The 18,663-nt window shown below is 45.3% G+C and overlaps 1 protein-coding gene across 1 annotated transcript in view; it reads right to left on the bottom strand.

Moving 5' to 3' along the window:
- The window catches only part of PLEK (pleckstrin), a 61,407-nt gene that overhangs the window by 23,000 nt on the left and 19,744 nt on the right, over positions 1 to 18,663 (bottom strand). The window contains exons 2-3 of the mRNA XM_069768738.1: positions 12,941 to 13,093; positions 7,572 to 7,753 (exon numbers count right to left, since the gene is read on the bottom strand). Coding sequence (XP_069624839.1) covers positions 7,572 to 7,753; positions 12,941 to 13,093 — 335 coding nt within the window. The remainder of the gene's footprint in view (positions 1 to 7,571; positions 7,754 to 12,940; positions 13,094 to 18,663) is intronic.

The following is an 18,663-nucleotide window of genomic DNA, read 5'->3' as shown; positions in this document are numbered from 1 at the left end:
TTTGACCAGCGATTTCTCATTTTGACAACGAAATTTACAAAACCATTTTTTTTAGGGACCACCTCACATTTGAAGTCAGTTTGAGGGGTCTATATGGCTGAAAATACCCAAAAGTGACACCATTCTAAAAAATGCACCCCTCAAGGTACTCAAAACCACATTCAAGAAGTTTATTAACCCTTCAGGTGCTTCACAGCAGCAGAAGCAACATGGAAGGAAAAAATGAACATTTAACTTTTTAGTCACAAAAATTATCTTTTAGCAACAATTTTTTTATTTTCCCAATGGTAAAAGGAGAAACTGAACCACGAAAGTTGTTGTCCAATTTGTCCTGAGTACGTTGATACCTCATATGTGTGGGTAAACCACTGTTTGGGCGCACAGCAGGGCTTGGAAGGGAAGGAGCGCCATTTGACTTTTTGAATGAAAAATTATCTCCATCGTTAGCGGACACCATGTCACGTTTGGAGAGCCCCTGTGTGCCTAAACATTGGCGCTCCCCCACAAGTGATCCCATTTTGGAAACTAGAACCCCCAAGGAACTTATCTAGATGCCTAGTGAGCACTTTAAACCCTCAGGTGCTTCACAAATTGATCTGTAAAAATGAAAAAGTACTTTTTTTCACAAAAAAAAATTTTTCGCCTCAATTTTTTCATTTTCACATGGGCAATAGGATAAAATGGATCATAAAATTTGTTGGGCAATTTCTCCTGAGTACGCCGATACCTCATATGTGGGGGTAAACCACTGTTTGGGCACTCGGCAGGGCTCAGAAGGGAAGGCGCGCCATTTGACTTTTTGAATGGAAAATTAGCTCCAATTGTTAGCGGACACCATGTCGCGTTTGGAGAGCCCCTGTGTGCCTAAACATTGGAGCTCCCCCACAAGTGACCCCATTTTGGAAACTAGACCCCACAAGGAACTTATCTAGATGCATATTGAGCACTTTAAACCCCAAGGTGCTTCACAGAAGTTTATAACGCAGAGCCATGAAAATATAAAATAATTTTTCTTTCCTCAAAAATGATTTTTTAGCCTGGAATTTCCTATTTTGCCAAGGGTAATAGGAGAAATTGGACCCCAAATGTTGTTGGCCAGTTTGTCCTGAGTACGCTGATACCCCATATGTGGGGGTAAACCACTGTTTGGGCGCACGGCAGGGCTCGGAAGGGAAGGCACGCCATTTGGCTTTTTAAATGGAAAATTAGCTCCAATCATTAGCGGACACCATGTCACGTTTGGAGAGCCCCTGTGTGCCTAAACATTGAAGATCCCCCAGAAATGACCCCATTTTGGAAACTAGACCCCCAAAGGAACTAATCTAGATGTGTGGTGAGGACTTTGAACCCCCAAGTGCTTCACAGAAGTTTATAACGCAGAGCCATGAAAATAAAAATAAAAAATTATTTTCTCAAAAATGATATTTTAGCCTGCAATTTTTATTTTCCCAAGGGTAACAGGAGAAATTTGACCCCAAAAGTTGTTGTCCAGTTTCTCTTGAGTACGCTGATACCCCATGTGTGGAGGTAAACCACTGTTTGGGCACACGTCGGGGCTCAGAAGGGAAGTAGTGACTTTTGAAATGCAGACTTTGATGGAATGGTCTGCGGGCGTCACGTTGCGTTTGCAGAGCCCCTGGTGTGCCTAAACAGTAGAAACCCCCCACAAGTGACCCCATTTTAGAAACTAGACCCCCCAAGGAACTTATCTAGATATGTGGTGAGCACTTTGATCCCCCAAGTGCTTCACAGACGTTTACAACGCAGAGCCGTGAAAATAAAAAATAATTTTTCTTTCCTCAAAAATGATGTTTTAGCAAGCATTTTTTTATTTTCACAAGGGTAACAGGAGAAATTGGACCCCAGTAATTGTTGCGCAGTTTGTCCTGAGTATGCTGGCACCCCATATGTGGGGGCAAACCACTGTTTGGGCGCACGTCGGGGCTCGGAAGTGAGGGAGCACCATTTGACTTTTTGAATATGAGATTGGCTGGAATCAATGGTGGCGCCATGTTGCGTTTGGAGACCCCTGATGTGCCTAAACAGTGGTAACCCCTCAATTCTACCTCCAACACTAACCCCAACACACCCCTAACTTTAATCCCAACTGTAGCCATAACGCTAATCACAACGCTAACCACAACACACCCCTAACCACAACCCTAACCCCAACACACCCCTAACCCTAACCACAACCCTAATTCCAACCCTAACCCTAAGGCTATGTGCCCACGTTGCGGATTCGTGTGAGATTTTTCAGCATCATTTTTGAAAAATCCGCGGGTAAAAGGCACTGCGTTTTACCTGCGGATTTTCCGCGGATTTCCAGTGTTTTTTGTGCGGATGTCACCTGCGGATTCCTATTGAGGAACAGGTGTAAAACGCTGCGGAATCCGCAGAAAGAATTGACATGCTGCGGAAAATACAATGCAGCGTTTCCGCGCGGTATTTTCCACACCATGGGCACAGCGGATTTGGTTTTCCATAGGTTTACATGGTACTGTAAACCTGATGGAACACTGCTGCGAATCCGCAGCGGCCAATCCGCTGCGGATCCGCAGCCAAATCCGCACCGTGTGCACATGGCCTAATTCTAAAGGTATGTGCACACGCTGCGGAAAACGCTGCGGATCCGCAGCAGTTTCCCATGAGTTTACAGTTCAATGTAAACCTATGGGAAACAAAAATCGCTGTACACATGCTGCGGAAAAACTGCACGGAAACGCAGCGGTTTACATTCCGCAGCATGTCACTTCTTTGTGCGGATTCCGCAGCGGTTTTACAACTGCTCAAATAGAAAATCGCAGTTGTAAAACCGCAGTGAAATGCGCAGAAAAACCGCGGTAAATCCGCCATAAATCCGCAGCGGTTTAACACTGCAGATTTATCAAATCCGCAGCGGAAAAATCCGCAGAGGACCAGAATACGTGTGCACATACCGAAACCCTAACCCTAGCCCAAACCCTAGCCCTAACCCTAACCCTAGCCCTAACCCTAACCCTAACCCTACCCCTAACCCTAGCCCTAGCCCTAACCCTAGCCCTAACCCTAACCCTAACCCTATTCTAACATTAGTGGTAAAAAAAATACTTTATTTTTTTATTGTCCCTACCTATGGGGGTGACAAAGGGGGGGGGGGGGGTCATTTATTTTTTATTTTATTTTGATCACTGAGATAGATTATATCTCAGTGATCAAAATGCACTTTGGAACGAATCTGCCGGCCGGCAGATTCGGCGAGAGCACTGCGCATGCGTCCGCCATTTTGGAAGATGTCGGCGCCCAGTGAGAAGACGGACGGACCCCGGCGGGATCGGTAAGTATGATGGGGTGGGGGGGAGCACGGGGGGGGGATCGGAGCATGGGGGGGTGGATTGGAGCGCAGGAGGGGTGGATCGGAGCACGGGGGGGTGGATCGGAGTGCAGGGGGGGTGATTGGAGCACAGGGAGGGTGATTGGAGCACGGGGGGAGCGGACAAGAGCACGGGGGGAGCGGAGCACAGGACGGAGGGGAGCCGGAGCAGTGTACCAGACAGATCGGAGGGCTGGGGGGGTGATCGGTGGGGTGGGGGCACATTAGTGTTTCCAGCCATGGCCGATGATATTGCAGCATCGGCCATGGCTGGATTGTAATATTTCACCAGTTATAATAGGTGAAATATTACAAATCGCTCTGATTGGCAGTTTCACTTTCAACAGCCAATCAGAGCGATCATAGCCACGGGGGGGTGAAGCCACCCCCCCCCCCTGGGCTAAACTACCACTCCCCCTGTCCCTGCAGATCGGGTGAAATGGGAGTTTACCCTTTCACCCGATCTGCAGGGACGCGATCTTTCCATGGCGCCACATAGGCGTCATGGGTCGGATTGGCACCGACTTTCATGATGCCTACGTGGCGTCATGGGTCGGGAAGGGGTTAAGGACGTTGTAATGGTAACGTCAATCAGGGGCGGGCACAGTGGTTAAGCACAGGAGTGAGGATAATAGGTTCATTGGTGCCCTGAAAGTTTACTGGCTCTACTTGAATGGCAAGCCAGTGCGTGCCGCCCCTTTATGGCTGTCTGTCCTGGTGCTGTATGTCAGACAGCTGGGGGTATCACAGTACTTGTGAATCCCAATGTACTAGCACTTCACCTGACTCCTACTGTGGTTGTTTTAATCTTGTGATTTAAATAAAGCTGTGGCCCGTTTGACAACCAAAACAGTGTGTTTTGTGTATTTATTCTGGTGCCTAGGTTTACTGTAGTTATGGTTGTTCCAAGATGGAATGGGGGTCCGTCCCATATCCAAAAGTCATGGGTTGTAAGCCATTAACATAACGCACCTATGGTGAATTATTTGTGTAATGCAGCCATTCATACAGTTTATATTACGAGGGCGTGCTGCGCAAATGTCTAACATGCGGCACTACAATAATAACTGAGAACTTGGCTGTACAACTCATGCGTTCTATATCTGTACTAGAAAACCCATCGAATGTAAAGAAGCAAGAAGAGAACAGATCGAAGGAAGAAACTTTTGATGAACACTTTAAAAAGTTGCTTGTCATTATATGTAAATTTGAGCAAAAATAAAGTGTGGTTTCAAAGATGCACATAGCCGTCTAACCCAGATAGTGTTTCTAAGGCAAGTGCAGACTGATAGATGTTGGGTTTGCAATCTATACATTTTCTAGGATTTTAGAAATGATAAAATTGCTTGTTTTTTCTCAAGCACATTTTTCTGATGTATCGTGTTATATTGTTATATGTTGGGTGTCACAGGTCCGGGTTCGGCGCCTCCCATCTTCTTGCAACGCCGCCCTCCTGTTGCTTAGTTGCTCCCCGGCATTGCGCTCCTGCACAGGCGTACTTATATGTGCGCAGGTTCTGGGCCTCTCTGACCTTTCCCAGCGCCTGCACACTGCAATACTGTGCTCTGCCCTCAACAAGGCAGATAAGTACGCCTGCGCAGGAGCGTGATGCCGGGGAGCAACTAAGCAACAGGAGGGCGGCATTGCAAGTAGATGGGAGGCGACGGACCCGGACCTGTGACACCCATCGGACCGGACCACCCAGCAGGTGAGTATAATAAAACTTATTTTTCTTATCTTTCAGGTCGGACAGGGGGCTTATCTACAGCATTGGAGAATGCTGCAGATAAGCCCTGAAAGGCGGTGGCCGTATCTTATATGGGCCAAAACTGCTGACAAGTTCGCTTTAAATTCTCAGCTTGCTGATATCTTGTAACTCCCACCTGGGGCACTCTTTTTGTCTCACATACACTGTCTCTAGCACATCACTCTTGCCTTCGGTCACTTCTCTCTCTTTTCCCAGTATCACATCATCCACTGCCTTGGTCTCCACATACGTGAGGGACACCCACGTCATGCGGCTCTGCTGACTAGTCAGACCTTAGGTCTGCTTCTGTCACACGCTTGGCCCTATCTGATGTCCTGACAGGAATCTGTCTCTGTCCCTTCCCCTTAACCCCTCCCACTCTGGGATAGTCCCATACACATTACACATCAAGGTACATTTCCAACTATACACATGTCTTCAAGGGGGAATGTGGGCATTATGTCCATATCCTAAGGCCACGTTCACATGTTTAGTATTTGACCAGTATTTTACATCAGTATTTGTCAGTCAAATTATTAGTGGAACATTCAGAGGATAAGTATAATAGAAACAACTCACCACTTCTGCATTTTTCACCCACTCCTGGTTTTGGCTTACAAATGCCGATGTAAAATACTGACCAAATACAGAGCGTGTGAACGCGGCCTTATACTCAGACTTCTGTACTGTAATCTATCATTATAACTCTCTGAAACATTACTGTTTCGCATGATTCATCTTTTCACAGGGTTGATTCTGCAAGTGTTAACCTCAGAGTTAGTTTCTGCGAACCTCAAGTTTCCCATACAAACTTACAAAAAGGAAAGAACTCAATACTCAATGTAGACTTCATATCACAGAAATAAATTATGCTCTGGGCTGGGATGTTTGGCACAATTCAGATCTACACTATTTAAAAAAAAAAAACCTCCTTGCAAATTGTGAAACATAGTAGTCCGACAGATTACATATCATCTGTAATCTGTAAGCAGCATTTACACTGTCTAAGGCTACTTTCACACTGGCGTTTTTTGCCAGACGTCGCAATGCGTCGTTTATGGCAAAAAACACATCCTGCAAAGTTGTTTGCAGGATGCGTTTTTGCCCCATAGATTAACATTAGCGACGCATTGCGACGCTTTGCCACACGTCGCAACCGTCATGCGACGGTTGCACCGTGTTGTGGCGGACCGCCGGGAGCAAAAAACGTTAAATGTAACGTTTTTTGCTCCTGACGGACCGCTTTTTCCGACCGTGCATGCGCGGCCGGAACTCCGCCCCCACCTCCCCGCACCTCACAATGGGGCAGCGGATGCGCCGGAGAAATGCATCCGCTGCACCTGTTGTGCAGTGCGTCAAACGCTAGCGTCGGAATCTCTGCCCGACGCATTGCGACGGGGAGATTCCGATGCTAGTGTGAAAGTAGCCTACCCCACATTTTAAATGACCCCCAATTTGGTTGCATGTAATCTGTTCTGCGGTCATTTAATAGACTGGTCATTTAACACATTGTGCACACAGAACATCACTTTTCTCGGCAGCACATCTTTACACGGGGGTGATGTGCTGCAGAAAACAATGATTTTTACAAAAGCTTAAAAATCTCTTCATCCAATGAACGAGCATTTTGCTGATTTGTCGGATGATTGACAGCATGTTTAGGTAGACCGATTATTAGGTATGCTTGGTCCCAATAGTTAGCCACTGGAAACGCACCTTAAAGGGGTTACCCATTCTTGGGGTTTAAGTCTGCAGTCACTCTACGTGACTGAAGACTTGGGAATCCTCACAGTCCGCACTATTAGGATCCTCCCTTGCCAGTGTCGGGAGTGTGTGGTCATGTGACCGCAAGTGTGCGATTTACATACTTCCAGCCACATTCAGACTAGACATGTCCGGCCTCACACCATCCACTTGTGTTAAGCAAGGCAGCACATGTGTAATCGGCGTGAGATTGCATGTGTGCAAATCGCTTACTTGTCATGCGCCTGCCCGCACCCGACATCGGCAATGTAGAAGCCTAAGAGCACGCACTGAGCTCATTGTGAGGATTCACAAGTTTGCAGTCACATAGATTGTAGATGTGAACACCAAGCCTGGGCAACCTACTTAATAGTACACAAGATATAGATATTGAAATTAATGGGTTGTTTGGTGAAGCAGGCCCTCCAGAGACAGTGGAAGACATCCTTATAAGCTCTCTCTGGCCAAGGGTTTAAGATCTTGAACAAGGGGGCCATCTGTATTATCTCAGAATTCCCTTAAAGGGTATATGAATTTAGCTTTTCTAAGCTAGACAACACCTTAATTATTATAATTAGACTCAATCTAGTATAAGGAACCTCATAGGGTGGGCGTCATTAAATGTGACCCTGGAACTCTTTGCTTTGTTTGTAATGATTTAGTGCAATCAGGCTCATATTTTCCATACTTAGGTGTTCAGATTCCCAGTAGAATTTATTATATACTTACACCAAATTAATTGTATCCGGTAGTCTGATTGACCTTCTGGTGGATTTCCTTGCAAACTTTTGACCATCTGCAATACATTTTGCTGCTCTTTTTAGGTCCTTCACCCAAGCGTCACGCTCTTCATGGTGAGATGCTTGGAAATAGTGATCTTGCTGTTTAGCGGTGGTGAGCTTAAACACAAACTATGGCAAGAATATTACATTAATAATAAAACACATCAAGTTTTTATTAAAAAGTGTGATTGATCCAATGAATCTGAGTTGTACTGTTGATTGATAAGATTCTGTATTTACTTAAAAGTCATCAATTTGTAGGCAATTTGCATAACCAGTGAATGATGCACACACAACGTTTTAGCTATGCTTTTGTAGGCTTTTCCACCATTATGCATCTCTATAACATCTCTACTGGGATCTTCTAAAAGGAGCTTATCTCAAGCCATGGCTAACACTAGCCAATCATTCTTAAGAAGAATAGATTTGTCAGTAACCAAGCTTTGTTTGTCTTTATTTAATGGGCAAAGCACTTACATATCCAATGTCATCTCCTTAAATGAAACACCTTTTTCCATTTAGTTTTTGGAGAAGTCATCAACACAGAGGTTTACTTACCTTTTCTTCCTGTATTCTGAAATCAATGTGTTCATTAAAAGACATGAATGGCACAACTGTCTCGTGTTCGTAGTTTAGTTTAAATCACCAGATAAAAGTTTGTTAATAATCAATACAAAAATATAGGTGATTCCAATGGGTTTGCTTACTTTTTTCTTGCAAGAATATATCCATCTTGTATATGTGGCTTGAAATTTTGTGCAGGTGAATATTTAGTTGTCAAATTATGGTGCGTCATAATCATACACTGTATAAGAATGAGTGGCGCATATTCTGTATCTCCCATAAGTCATGCAATCTAGAATTTCATTGGTTTACACTAAGTCAATAATTTAAATTAAAACAATCACACTGGCGCTCAACCCTGAAAGAAAACAATCAGCTGCAGGAATCAGGACAGAGCCGGTGCCAAATTCTGTCCAAATTGGGATTCAAAACATAATACTAAAATGATGCCGTGCTTGAGGGTTGGTACATAAAAATAACACAAAAAAACAAACAACACAGTTATGTCGATCCTTCAAAGATTATATAAATATACATAAAAATACATGTGTAGTAGACCACCTAGCTCATACTGCGCCAAGCCGCCTTGTGGCGTTATAATTAAACACCTGGAAGACTCCCCGAGGGCCCATATGTGACAACAGGGGGAGTGTGATGGAGTCGCAGCTACGACTCACGCTGACCCCAGAGGGAGTGTGACAAGTGTGCACAGCTGTTAGCTTACCTGTGGATGCAGGGTGCTATACAGTGAACAAAGCAGTTGTACAAATGCCGGGTGCAGGGTCTCCTGCTTGGAGCAGACCCTAGGATTTCCAGAGCTGCGTGTATCAGGTGTTGGAGCGCTTGTGTAGAGCCAGGGATGCCTCGGCTGGTGGCGTCCCTGGATACCACGTGGGACAGAAAAGATGGCCACTAGGCTCTGCCTGGAGCGCTCCTTCCTTAGTGTGATGTCACAGGTAGGCAGAGCCTAGCGCCCATCTTTCCCGTCCAGTGTGGTATCCAGGGACGCCACTGGCCCGGGCATCCCTGGCTCTACACAAGCACTCCAACACCCCGATACACGCAGCGCCGGAAATCCTGGGGTCTGCTCCAAGCAGGAGACCCTGCACCCAGAATTTGTACAACTGCGTCTTTCACTGTATAGCACCCTGCATCCACAGGTAAGCTAACAGCCGTGCACACTTGTCACACTCCCTCTGGGGTCAGTGTGAGTCATAGCTGCGACTCCATCACACTCCCCCTGTTGTCACATACTACACAAATATTTTTATGTATATTTATATAATCTTTGAAGGATCGACATAACCGTGTTGTTTAATTTTTGTGTTATTTTTATGTGCCAACTCTCTAGTGCGGCATCATTTTAGTATTATGTTTTGAAGTCAATAATTTACTTTTTTGTTAGATGGTTTCTCTAAATTTGATTCTATGTTCTTCAAGGTATTCCTGATGTGGTCTCAATGGGACTTAAAGGTGTTGTCCACTTTCAACAAATCCATAGTCTTAGTTACATGTAAAAAAAACAACTGAGCTTCTCGGATCCAGTGCCGTGCCTCTTTCCTGTTGATTGGCTGCAGTGTTGACAGCAATGCATCCAATCACTGAGCTAAGCAGTTCTCCCAATGTAGACTTACTGAATTACTGAGCTCAGCGATTGGCTGCAGCACAGTCTATGTCATGTCACCGTTCCGGCCAAAAAACAGATACTGAAGAAACAGCAGAGACTCAGAGCTGAATCCAATAAGGGTAAGTAAAGCTTCGTTTGTTTGCTAACAACCCTTTTAATTAATGAATTGCTAGTCCAAAGTAGTTGGCAAAGCTCCTAAAATTGAGACTTTACTGTGGGAATTGGCCACTCAAGGTGGCAGTAGATATGTTATTTGTCTTATTGGCAGTTTTAATATACAGTGGGGCAAAAAAGTATTTAGTCAGTCAGCAATAGTGCAAGTTCCACCACTTAAAAAGATGAGAGGCGTCTGTAATTTACATCATAGGTAAATCTCAACTATGGGAGACAAACTGAGAAAAAAAATCCAGAAAATCACATTGTCTGTTTTTTTTATCATTTTTTTTGCATATTATGGTGGAAAATAAGTATTTGGTCAGAAACAAACAATCAAGATTTCTGGCTCTCACAGACCTGTAACTTCTTCTTTAAGAGTCTCCTCTTTCCTCCACTCATTACCTGTAGTAATGGCACCTGTTTAAACTTGTTATCAGTATAAATGGACACCTGTGCACACCCTCAAACAGTCTGACTCCAAACTCCACTATGGTGAAGACCAAAGAGCTGTCAAAGGACACCAGAAACAAAATTGTAGCCCTGCACCAGGCTGGGAAGACTGAATCTGCAATAGCCAACCAGCTTGGAGTGAAGAAATCAACAGTGGGAGCAATAATTAGAAAATGGAAGACATACAAGACCACTGATAATCTCCCTCGATCTGGGGCTCCACGCAAAATCCCACCCCGTGGGGTCAGAATGATCACAAGAACGGTGAGCAAAAATCCCAGAACCACGCGGGGGGACCTAGTGAATGAACTGCAGAGAGCTGGGACCAATGTAACAAGGCCTACCATAAGTAACACACTACGCCAACATGGACTCAGATCCTGCAGTGCCAGACGTGTCCCACTGCTTAAGCCAGTACATGTCTGGGCCCGTCTGAAGTTTGCTAGAGAGCATTTGGATGATCCAGAGGAGTTTTGGGAGAATGTCCTATGGTCTGATGAAACCAAACTGGAACTGTTTGGTAGAAACACAACTTGTCGTGTTTGGAGGAAAAAGAATACTGAGTTGCATCCATCAAACACCATACCTACTGTAAAGCATGGTGGTGGAAACATCATGCTTTTGGGCTGTTTCTCTGCAAAGGGGCCAGGACGACTGATCCGGGTACATGAAAGAATGAATGGGGCCATGTATCGTGAGATTTTGAGTGCAAACCTCCTTCCATCAGCAAGGGCATTGAAGATGAAACGTGGCTGGGTCTTTCAACATGATAAAGATCCAAAGCACACCGCCAGGGCAACGAAGGAGTGGCATTGTAAGAAGCATTTCAAGGTCCTGGAGTGGCCTAGCCAGTCTCCAGATCTCAACCCTATAGAAAACCTTTAGAGGGAGTTGAAAGTCCGTGTTGCCAAGCGAAAAGCCAAAAACATCACTGCTCTAGAGGAGATCTGCATGGAGGAATGGGCCAACATACCAACAACAGTGTGTGGCAACCTTGTGAAGACTTACAGAAAACGTTTGACCTCTGTCATTGCCAACAAAGGATATATTACAAAGTATTGAGATGAAATTTTGTTTCTGACCAAATACTTATTTTCCACCATAATATGCAAATAAAATGTTAAAAAAACAGACAATGTGATTTTCTGGATTTTTTTTTCTCAGTTTGTCTCCCATAGTTGAGGTCTACCTATGATGTAAATTACAGACGCCTCTCATCTTTTTAAGTAGTGGAACTTGCACTATTGCTGACTGACTAAATACTTTTTTGCCCCACTGTATCTATTTCTGAAAGTTAAAACAATTATTTTAGCTTACATTCAGACTTGCTTTTGGCTGATACCATACATTTAGTCCACACATACATTGCAACAAACTTAATTAACTTATGGTCAGCACTCCGTGTTCTAGTGATGAGCGAACGTGCTCGGCAGGCACAATACTGCTATAAGACACAAAATAGAGGACTCCTCTGATCAACTGTTACACCAACCATCATCTCCCCACTCTCACCGGGCAGGAGATGCACCGCGGTACTGATTAAGCACACTCTTGGAGGAGGTGTATGATGGATGGTTTCCCCAATCAGCTGCCGCACCAACCACCGGCTCAGTTCAGGAAGCTGATATGTTCTGGGCGCTGCGATGGAGGAAACCAGCCTATTCACAAGATGAGATGTTTAATGGCATTATGCATTTCAGGGATAGTCTGTCCCCTTCATCAGGTATAAACCACGTATGGGGTGTATCCTGATATGATACCCCTAGAGGTCCTCAAAATACAGTAGGCAAATCAGCTAGGAGAACAACTAATATAATATATTAGTTGTTCTCCTAGCTGATTTGCCCCTTCATCAGGTACATCTGATGAAGGGGACAACCCGTTCCTGAAGCGCGTGGTGCCACTAAACGTCTCATCTCATGAAAAAAGGAGGAATTCAAAATTTGTTACCTTCCAGAGTAAGTCACAGCACTTGGGATGCTCATCAGGTATCTTTTTGATAACTCATTAAATATTCCAGAAATAACTTGTAGTTTCTGGCATCCAACAAATTGGTACAGATTAAACTTGACAGAACCATTAAATAAACCAAAGTTAATGTTTCGATCCTCCCGGACAGTGTCTATGGTGGCATTCTGTTACTTTTTATTGGCAGAATAACACAAATTCGAGAGTAACAAAACTTTAACTTTAGTGCTCTCTGTTAATTTACATCTGTAATAATTAGTTGGATATGAGAAACTACGTTTTTGCTGGATTAATTAATGAGATATTAATAAAGATATCCGATGAGCGTGGTTTACTCTGGCAGGTTACATTGAAACAAACTATCAGGACAAGAGATATCAGCTATTACTGCTGATGCACTTAGTAGTCTAGCACAGATTACCTAGACTAAACACCAGTTTTGCAAACTCTGAGCAGTGAGAACTATTAGGTCTATAGAAGCTCTCCGACTCTTCACGTAAATATGCCAATATGGATACTATGAGAACAGTGGCTCCTTATACAACACTCACCATCCTTTTACTGAAATCCTGACAGTGATTCGTGATAACTGCTCCCTTTAGTGGTATCATTCCCTTTGGGCTATTGTCACTTTTCTTCTTGTAGTATTCTATTCCATCTTCCAGCAGTGTCACCCACATTGGCTTCCATTTATTAAAGATGGCCTGGAATGTGAGATGGGAAAAATCAAGGCTCTAAACATTAAGGCCCCGAATCATTAAGACTGGCGTTGTGCAAGGAAGTCTTAATGAATGGGGCCGCTGGAGTAAGAGGTGCCTAATTCATTAAGAGGTGCACATCACTTAAAGGATTAGACACATCTTCCTAGTGCCATGCACTTCTACCAGAGATGTAATGTGTCCATGGACTGGAGCACATTTCAGGAGTAAGTAATGCCACCAGGATTACATAACTTTTCATGAATTTGACATCCGCGCATAGAAAACCCCCATCCTGCACGTGCTCTGCCCATATTGGTGTAGATGGCCGGGATTACCATAAAAATGTCTAAACCTAAAAGTCACAATCATTTTTCACAACTTACAAGTTGCACGAAAATATTGCCAGGATTTCGGCGTAAACATGTTAATGAATGGGCTCCTTAGTTAAAAACTGGTGTTTTGTAGATCAATCTTAATGATGGGTGCGCTAGAGTAAGAGTTGCCTAATTGATTTATTCTTTTAGCTGCCATGCTGTGGGACTGGAGTACATTTTTGTCATAATTACATTTTTTTATTTTGCTTAAATTATGATGAATTTGTCAGCAGCAGACGGCCACGCACTTCCTACTAAGCTCTACTCACTTTCAAAAAAGTGGCAGGAGCTGGCATGGAATAATGTAAAAATGTCAAAAGTTGTAAAGTTTCTATTTCTTACAAAAGTTGCGTTAAAAAAAAGGATATTTTAAGCAGTTTTATTACAGAAAATTGATGAAAACTGCTTGAGTCAGAGCCTGTGTGTTCTCTGTGTACGTAAATCTTACTGAGGAACAACAAACCTGTAAATTCATAATTAGTGTCCATTGTGTATGAATATGTATAGAATCCCGGCGGCTTTGTAATACAGCAATGTTAGCAATATTTTTAGGGCAGAATATCGCCATAATACTGCACACGTTTTTGAGAGCAGGGGTTCATATAGTTAACAACAGAAAGTTTTCTGTATATCTCAATATGAAATCAGAAGAATATGGGAGTCCCATACACTTCTACAGGAGCTATATTATTGGTCAATAGAAACCAGAATATTGTATAGAGCGGTGATTCAGCAGTTGCGTAATTAGCCCTGTGGGCAAATTGTAAATTTCTAATGGTCAATGGAGCTACAGATATAGGTCCGACAAAGGACTACGCTGATTCCAGTTTGGTGCACTTTTGTGGAATCCAACTGTCACATAACATTGGAAACTTGCGCTGTGAGACATACTGTACATATAACTATCATTCAATATCAAACATACAACAAACCACAATCCCAGGAAATGTACAAAAAGCCTCTTGTTCAGATCAATTTGCTAGCAAGTGGTGGAGCAAGATAAATTTCAGCAGTTAACACAACATAATGTGTACTTTGGAAATTACAGTCATAGTTTCTTCTGACGCCTTCCCTTGTGTCAGGCCATCTCCCTGAGTTTGCCTCTTGCAGCATTCCCCAGCACTGCTGCATCCTCCTGCTGTCTCCATCTGTCTATAAGGAGGCACGGTCAGTCTCTGCAGGAATTTAACTCTGCTCTTTCCTGCAGAGATTAACTTCCCTGAAAGTGCCCATGCACTCCCTCCACTTCTTGCTTTTGGTTCTAGTCAGTAGTCTGCTTTGGCTTCCAGTCAAGCTGTGTTTCTATTTTGTCTCCCGTTACCGACCTGGCTTGTCCACCTGTTCCATCTGATCGCTCCACTCCTGACTTCGGCTTTGCAACTTGAACCTGTGCTGCTTGCTCCGACCTCGGACTGTCTGACTACATCTCTGCCTGTGCACTCTGTACCGTGTATACCTGCCTTGACCCATTGATCAACTTCTGCAGATCTGGGCACTGCCCAGGAGTGGTAGCTAGTGGTTGTCATGCAGCCCAAGCCTATCCTCACCATCAGAGGCTCTAGCGAAGACAAGGTAGCCACTTAGTCATTCCCCTACACGGTAAGCGCGACTAATGGCGCTCACCCTCCGCCGTCACACTGTGCAGAGGAATCCTTAGTCTCATAATTTGTAATGATCTCAATATACAGGGAAAAGCTGCATAATACATTAATCTACAAACCTGTCATTTACATATAACAAAAGGAAAATAAGGGTAGCAAGTTCACTTCCTGACCATTCAAAAGGAGCTGTGCAGAGCCTGGTTCCTATAGCACATATCTTGGGATCCTAATGATCTGTAAGTTATCCCCTATACTATGGATAGAAGATAACTAAATTTAGCGCCAGTGTACCTGCACGCTGCTCCTCTCCTCTGGCAAGTACGCCAACTCACTACCGCTGTGGCCCCCACACTCCCTCCTCCATCCTCTCCAGCTTTTGCCCGGGGTCTGCACACTGTGCGCAGATCCCCAGGCACTGTGCTTAGGGTATGTGCGCACAACCTCCTTCTTAAAGGGGCCATGTGCGCTGTCCTAAAGTGCCTTCACCCAATGGCTGGGAGACGCTTATTATTTAAGGCACCTCCACCATGACTGTGTAAGGTTGTTAATTTATTCCCAACATGCTTGCTAGTTCTCAAGTCCCTGTCCATTAGTTCCTGCCTAGCTAAGTTCCGCTAGTGTCTGTCCACCCCTAACCTCCATGCCAGTCTGTTTTTCAGCCGGACCCACCTGCACCTGTTGTGCAAATCGGTATATTAGCCGGACCCGCCTGCACTTGCTGTGCCAATCTGTATATCAGCTGGAGACGGCTGCACCTGCCGTGCCAATCTATATATCAGCCAGACCCGCCTTCACCTGCTGTGCCAATCTGTAGATCAGCTGGACCCACCACACCTACCAGTGCCTATCTGTATGCCAGCTGTACCCATCTGTAATCTATGGTACCTGTGCCTGCCTGCATCAGCTTTACTCTACCTGTCCTTGGGGGTCAGCTGCAATGCGTCTGAGGTCTGTCCAGGAGTAGCACCACGTGTCCATCGGAAGCCAAGCCTAACCCACTATCAGGGCCTCTAGTGAAGAGTCAGGTGCTCACCTAGTTACACCCCTCAAGGCTCTCCTCGGACCACAGCACAGTGTTTCCACCACTCTCATTACACTTTATATTTTGGAAATCATTCTTTAAGGTCAAGGTTTAACTATAGCTTCAGTTACATATTCTAAGCCAGAGATAGGTTGCCTTAATTGTACTTTTTCATGCAATTTCTCCTTGATTCAGTTACTTCTGTGCATTTTGATATCAAAGGCAAGTTTGACCACATATTTCTGTAGAAGTGTCTAGTCACCGTTGTGTGACTGGAATTGTCAAAAAGCCTAGGATAAGAAGTAGACAGCTTCCTATTAGTAAAACATATCCGGATTTGACTTGTGAGTCTCTCCCTCTCAGCAAAAACTGTCCCAAGTCCAGACAAAGCCTTCTCCAGACCCAATGGTGTGGGGTATAAATTTGCCAAAATTCTATGTTTCTATCATTGAGTTTTTGCTGTAATACACGGGTGCAATGGCTCTTAGTTGCCAGCCGTCTACAATGAAATAAACATATTGGTTACATAAAGAGATTGTTTGTTTAAAAAAAATAATTCTTCAATTTTGGGTAGTCTGAGTTATAAGCATCTTCATCTTTTTGGCAGAGCATAGTATTTCAGAGTATCTCTCCCTCCTGAAGACCAGTCCTGTCCCTTCATCACACAGACAACTTATCGATTTGAATAGGTAATGTGTAATGCTTAACCCCTTCCCGACCTTTGACGCCACATAGGCGTCATGAAAGTAGGTGCGAATCCGACCCATGACGCCTATGTGGCGTCATGGAAAGATCGCGTCCCTGCAGATCGGGTGAAAGGGTTAACTCCACTTTCACCCGATCTGCAGGGACAGGGGGAGTGGTAGTTTAGCCCAGGGGGGGTGGCTTCACCCCCCCGTGGCTACGATCGTTCTGATTGGCTGTTGAAAGTGAAACTGCCAATCAGAGCAATTTGTAATATTTCGCCTATTATAACGGGTGAAATATTACAATCCAGCCATGGCCGATGCTGCAATATCATCGGCCATGGCTGGAAATACTAATGTGCCCCCACCCCACCCCACCGATCGCCCCCCCAGCCCTCCGATCTGCCCGGTACACTGCCCCGCTCCCCTCCGTCCTGTGCTCCGCTCCCCCCCGTGCTCTTGTCCGCTCACCCCCGTGCTCCAATCACCCCCCCGTGCTCCAATCACCCCCCCTGCACTCCGATCCACCCCCCCGTGCTCCGTTCCACCCCCCGTGCTCCGTTCCACACCCCCCCGGTGCTCCGTTCCACCCCTTCCGCGTTCCGATCCACCCCCCCATGCTTCACCCCCCCCCCCCGTGGCTGCGATCGCTCTGATTGGCTGTTGAAAGTGAAACTGCCAATCAGAGCGATTTGTAATATTTCACCTAAAAAACTGGAGAAGTATTACAATCCAGGCTTGGCCGATGCTGCAATATCATCGGCCATGGCTGGAAAGACTGATGTGACCCCCCCCCACCCCACCGATTGCCCCCCCAGCCCTCAGATCTATGTTCCGCTCCCCTCCGTCCTGTGCTCCGCTCCCCTGTCCTCCTGCCCGCTCCCCCGTCCTCCTGCCCGCTCCCCCATGCTCCGATGCCACCCCCCTGTGCTCCGACGCCCCCCCCCGTGCCCTGTCCCCCCCCCTTATACTTACCGGGCCTCCCGGTGTCCATCCGTCTTCTCCCTGGGCGCCGCCATCTTCCAAAATGGGCGCATGCGCAGTGCGCCCGCCGAATCTGCCAGCCGGCAGATTTGTTCCATGTACATTTTGATCACTGTGATAAAACCTATCACAGTGATCAAAATAAAAAAAAGTAAATGACCCCCCCCTTTATCACCCCCATAGGTAGGGACAATAATAAAATAAAGAAAACATTTTTTTTTTCCACTATAGTTAGAACTAGGGTTAGGGTTAGGAATGTGCACACGTATTCTGGTCCTTTGCGGATTTTTCCGCAGCGGTTTTTATAAATCCGCAGTGCAAAACCGCTGCGGATTTATCGCGGATTTACCGCGGTTTTTCTGCGGATTTCACTGCGGTTTTCTATTGGAGCAGTTGTAAAACCGCTGCGGAATCCGCAGAAAGAAGTGAAATGTGTGGAATGTAAACCGCTGCGTTTCCGCGCAGTTTTTTCCACAGCATGTGCGCATCGTTTTTTGTAAACTCATGGGAAACTGCTGCGGATCCGCAGCGGCGGAAACGCTGTGGATCCGCAGCATTTTCCGCATCGTGTGCACGTAGCCTTAGAATTAGGCTATGTGCACACGGTGCGGATTTGGCTGCGGATCCGCAGTGGATTGGCCGCTGCGGATTCGTAGCAGTTTTCCATCAGCTTTACAATTCCATGTAAACCTATGGAAAACCAAATCCGCTGTGCCCATGGTGCGGAAAATACCGCGCGGGAACGCTGTGTTGTATTTTCCGCAGCATGTCAATTCTTTGTGCGGATTCCGCAGCGTTTTACACCTGTTCCTCAATAGGAATCCGCAGATGAAATCTGCACAAAAAACACTGGAAATCCACGGTAAATCCGCAGGTAAAACGCAGTGCCTTTTACCCGCGGATTTTT

Source organism: Ranitomeya imitator, chromosome 5 (genome assembly GCF_032444005.1).
Source record: "Ranitomeya imitator isolate aRanImi1 chromosome 5, aRanImi1.pri, whole genome shotgun sequence".
In the NCBI taxonomy this organism is placed as follows: domain Eukaryota; kingdom Metazoa; phylum Chordata; class Amphibia; order Anura; family Dendrobatidae; genus Ranitomeya; species Ranitomeya imitator.
This window is presented reverse-complemented; position numbering and strand designations above follow the sequence as displayed.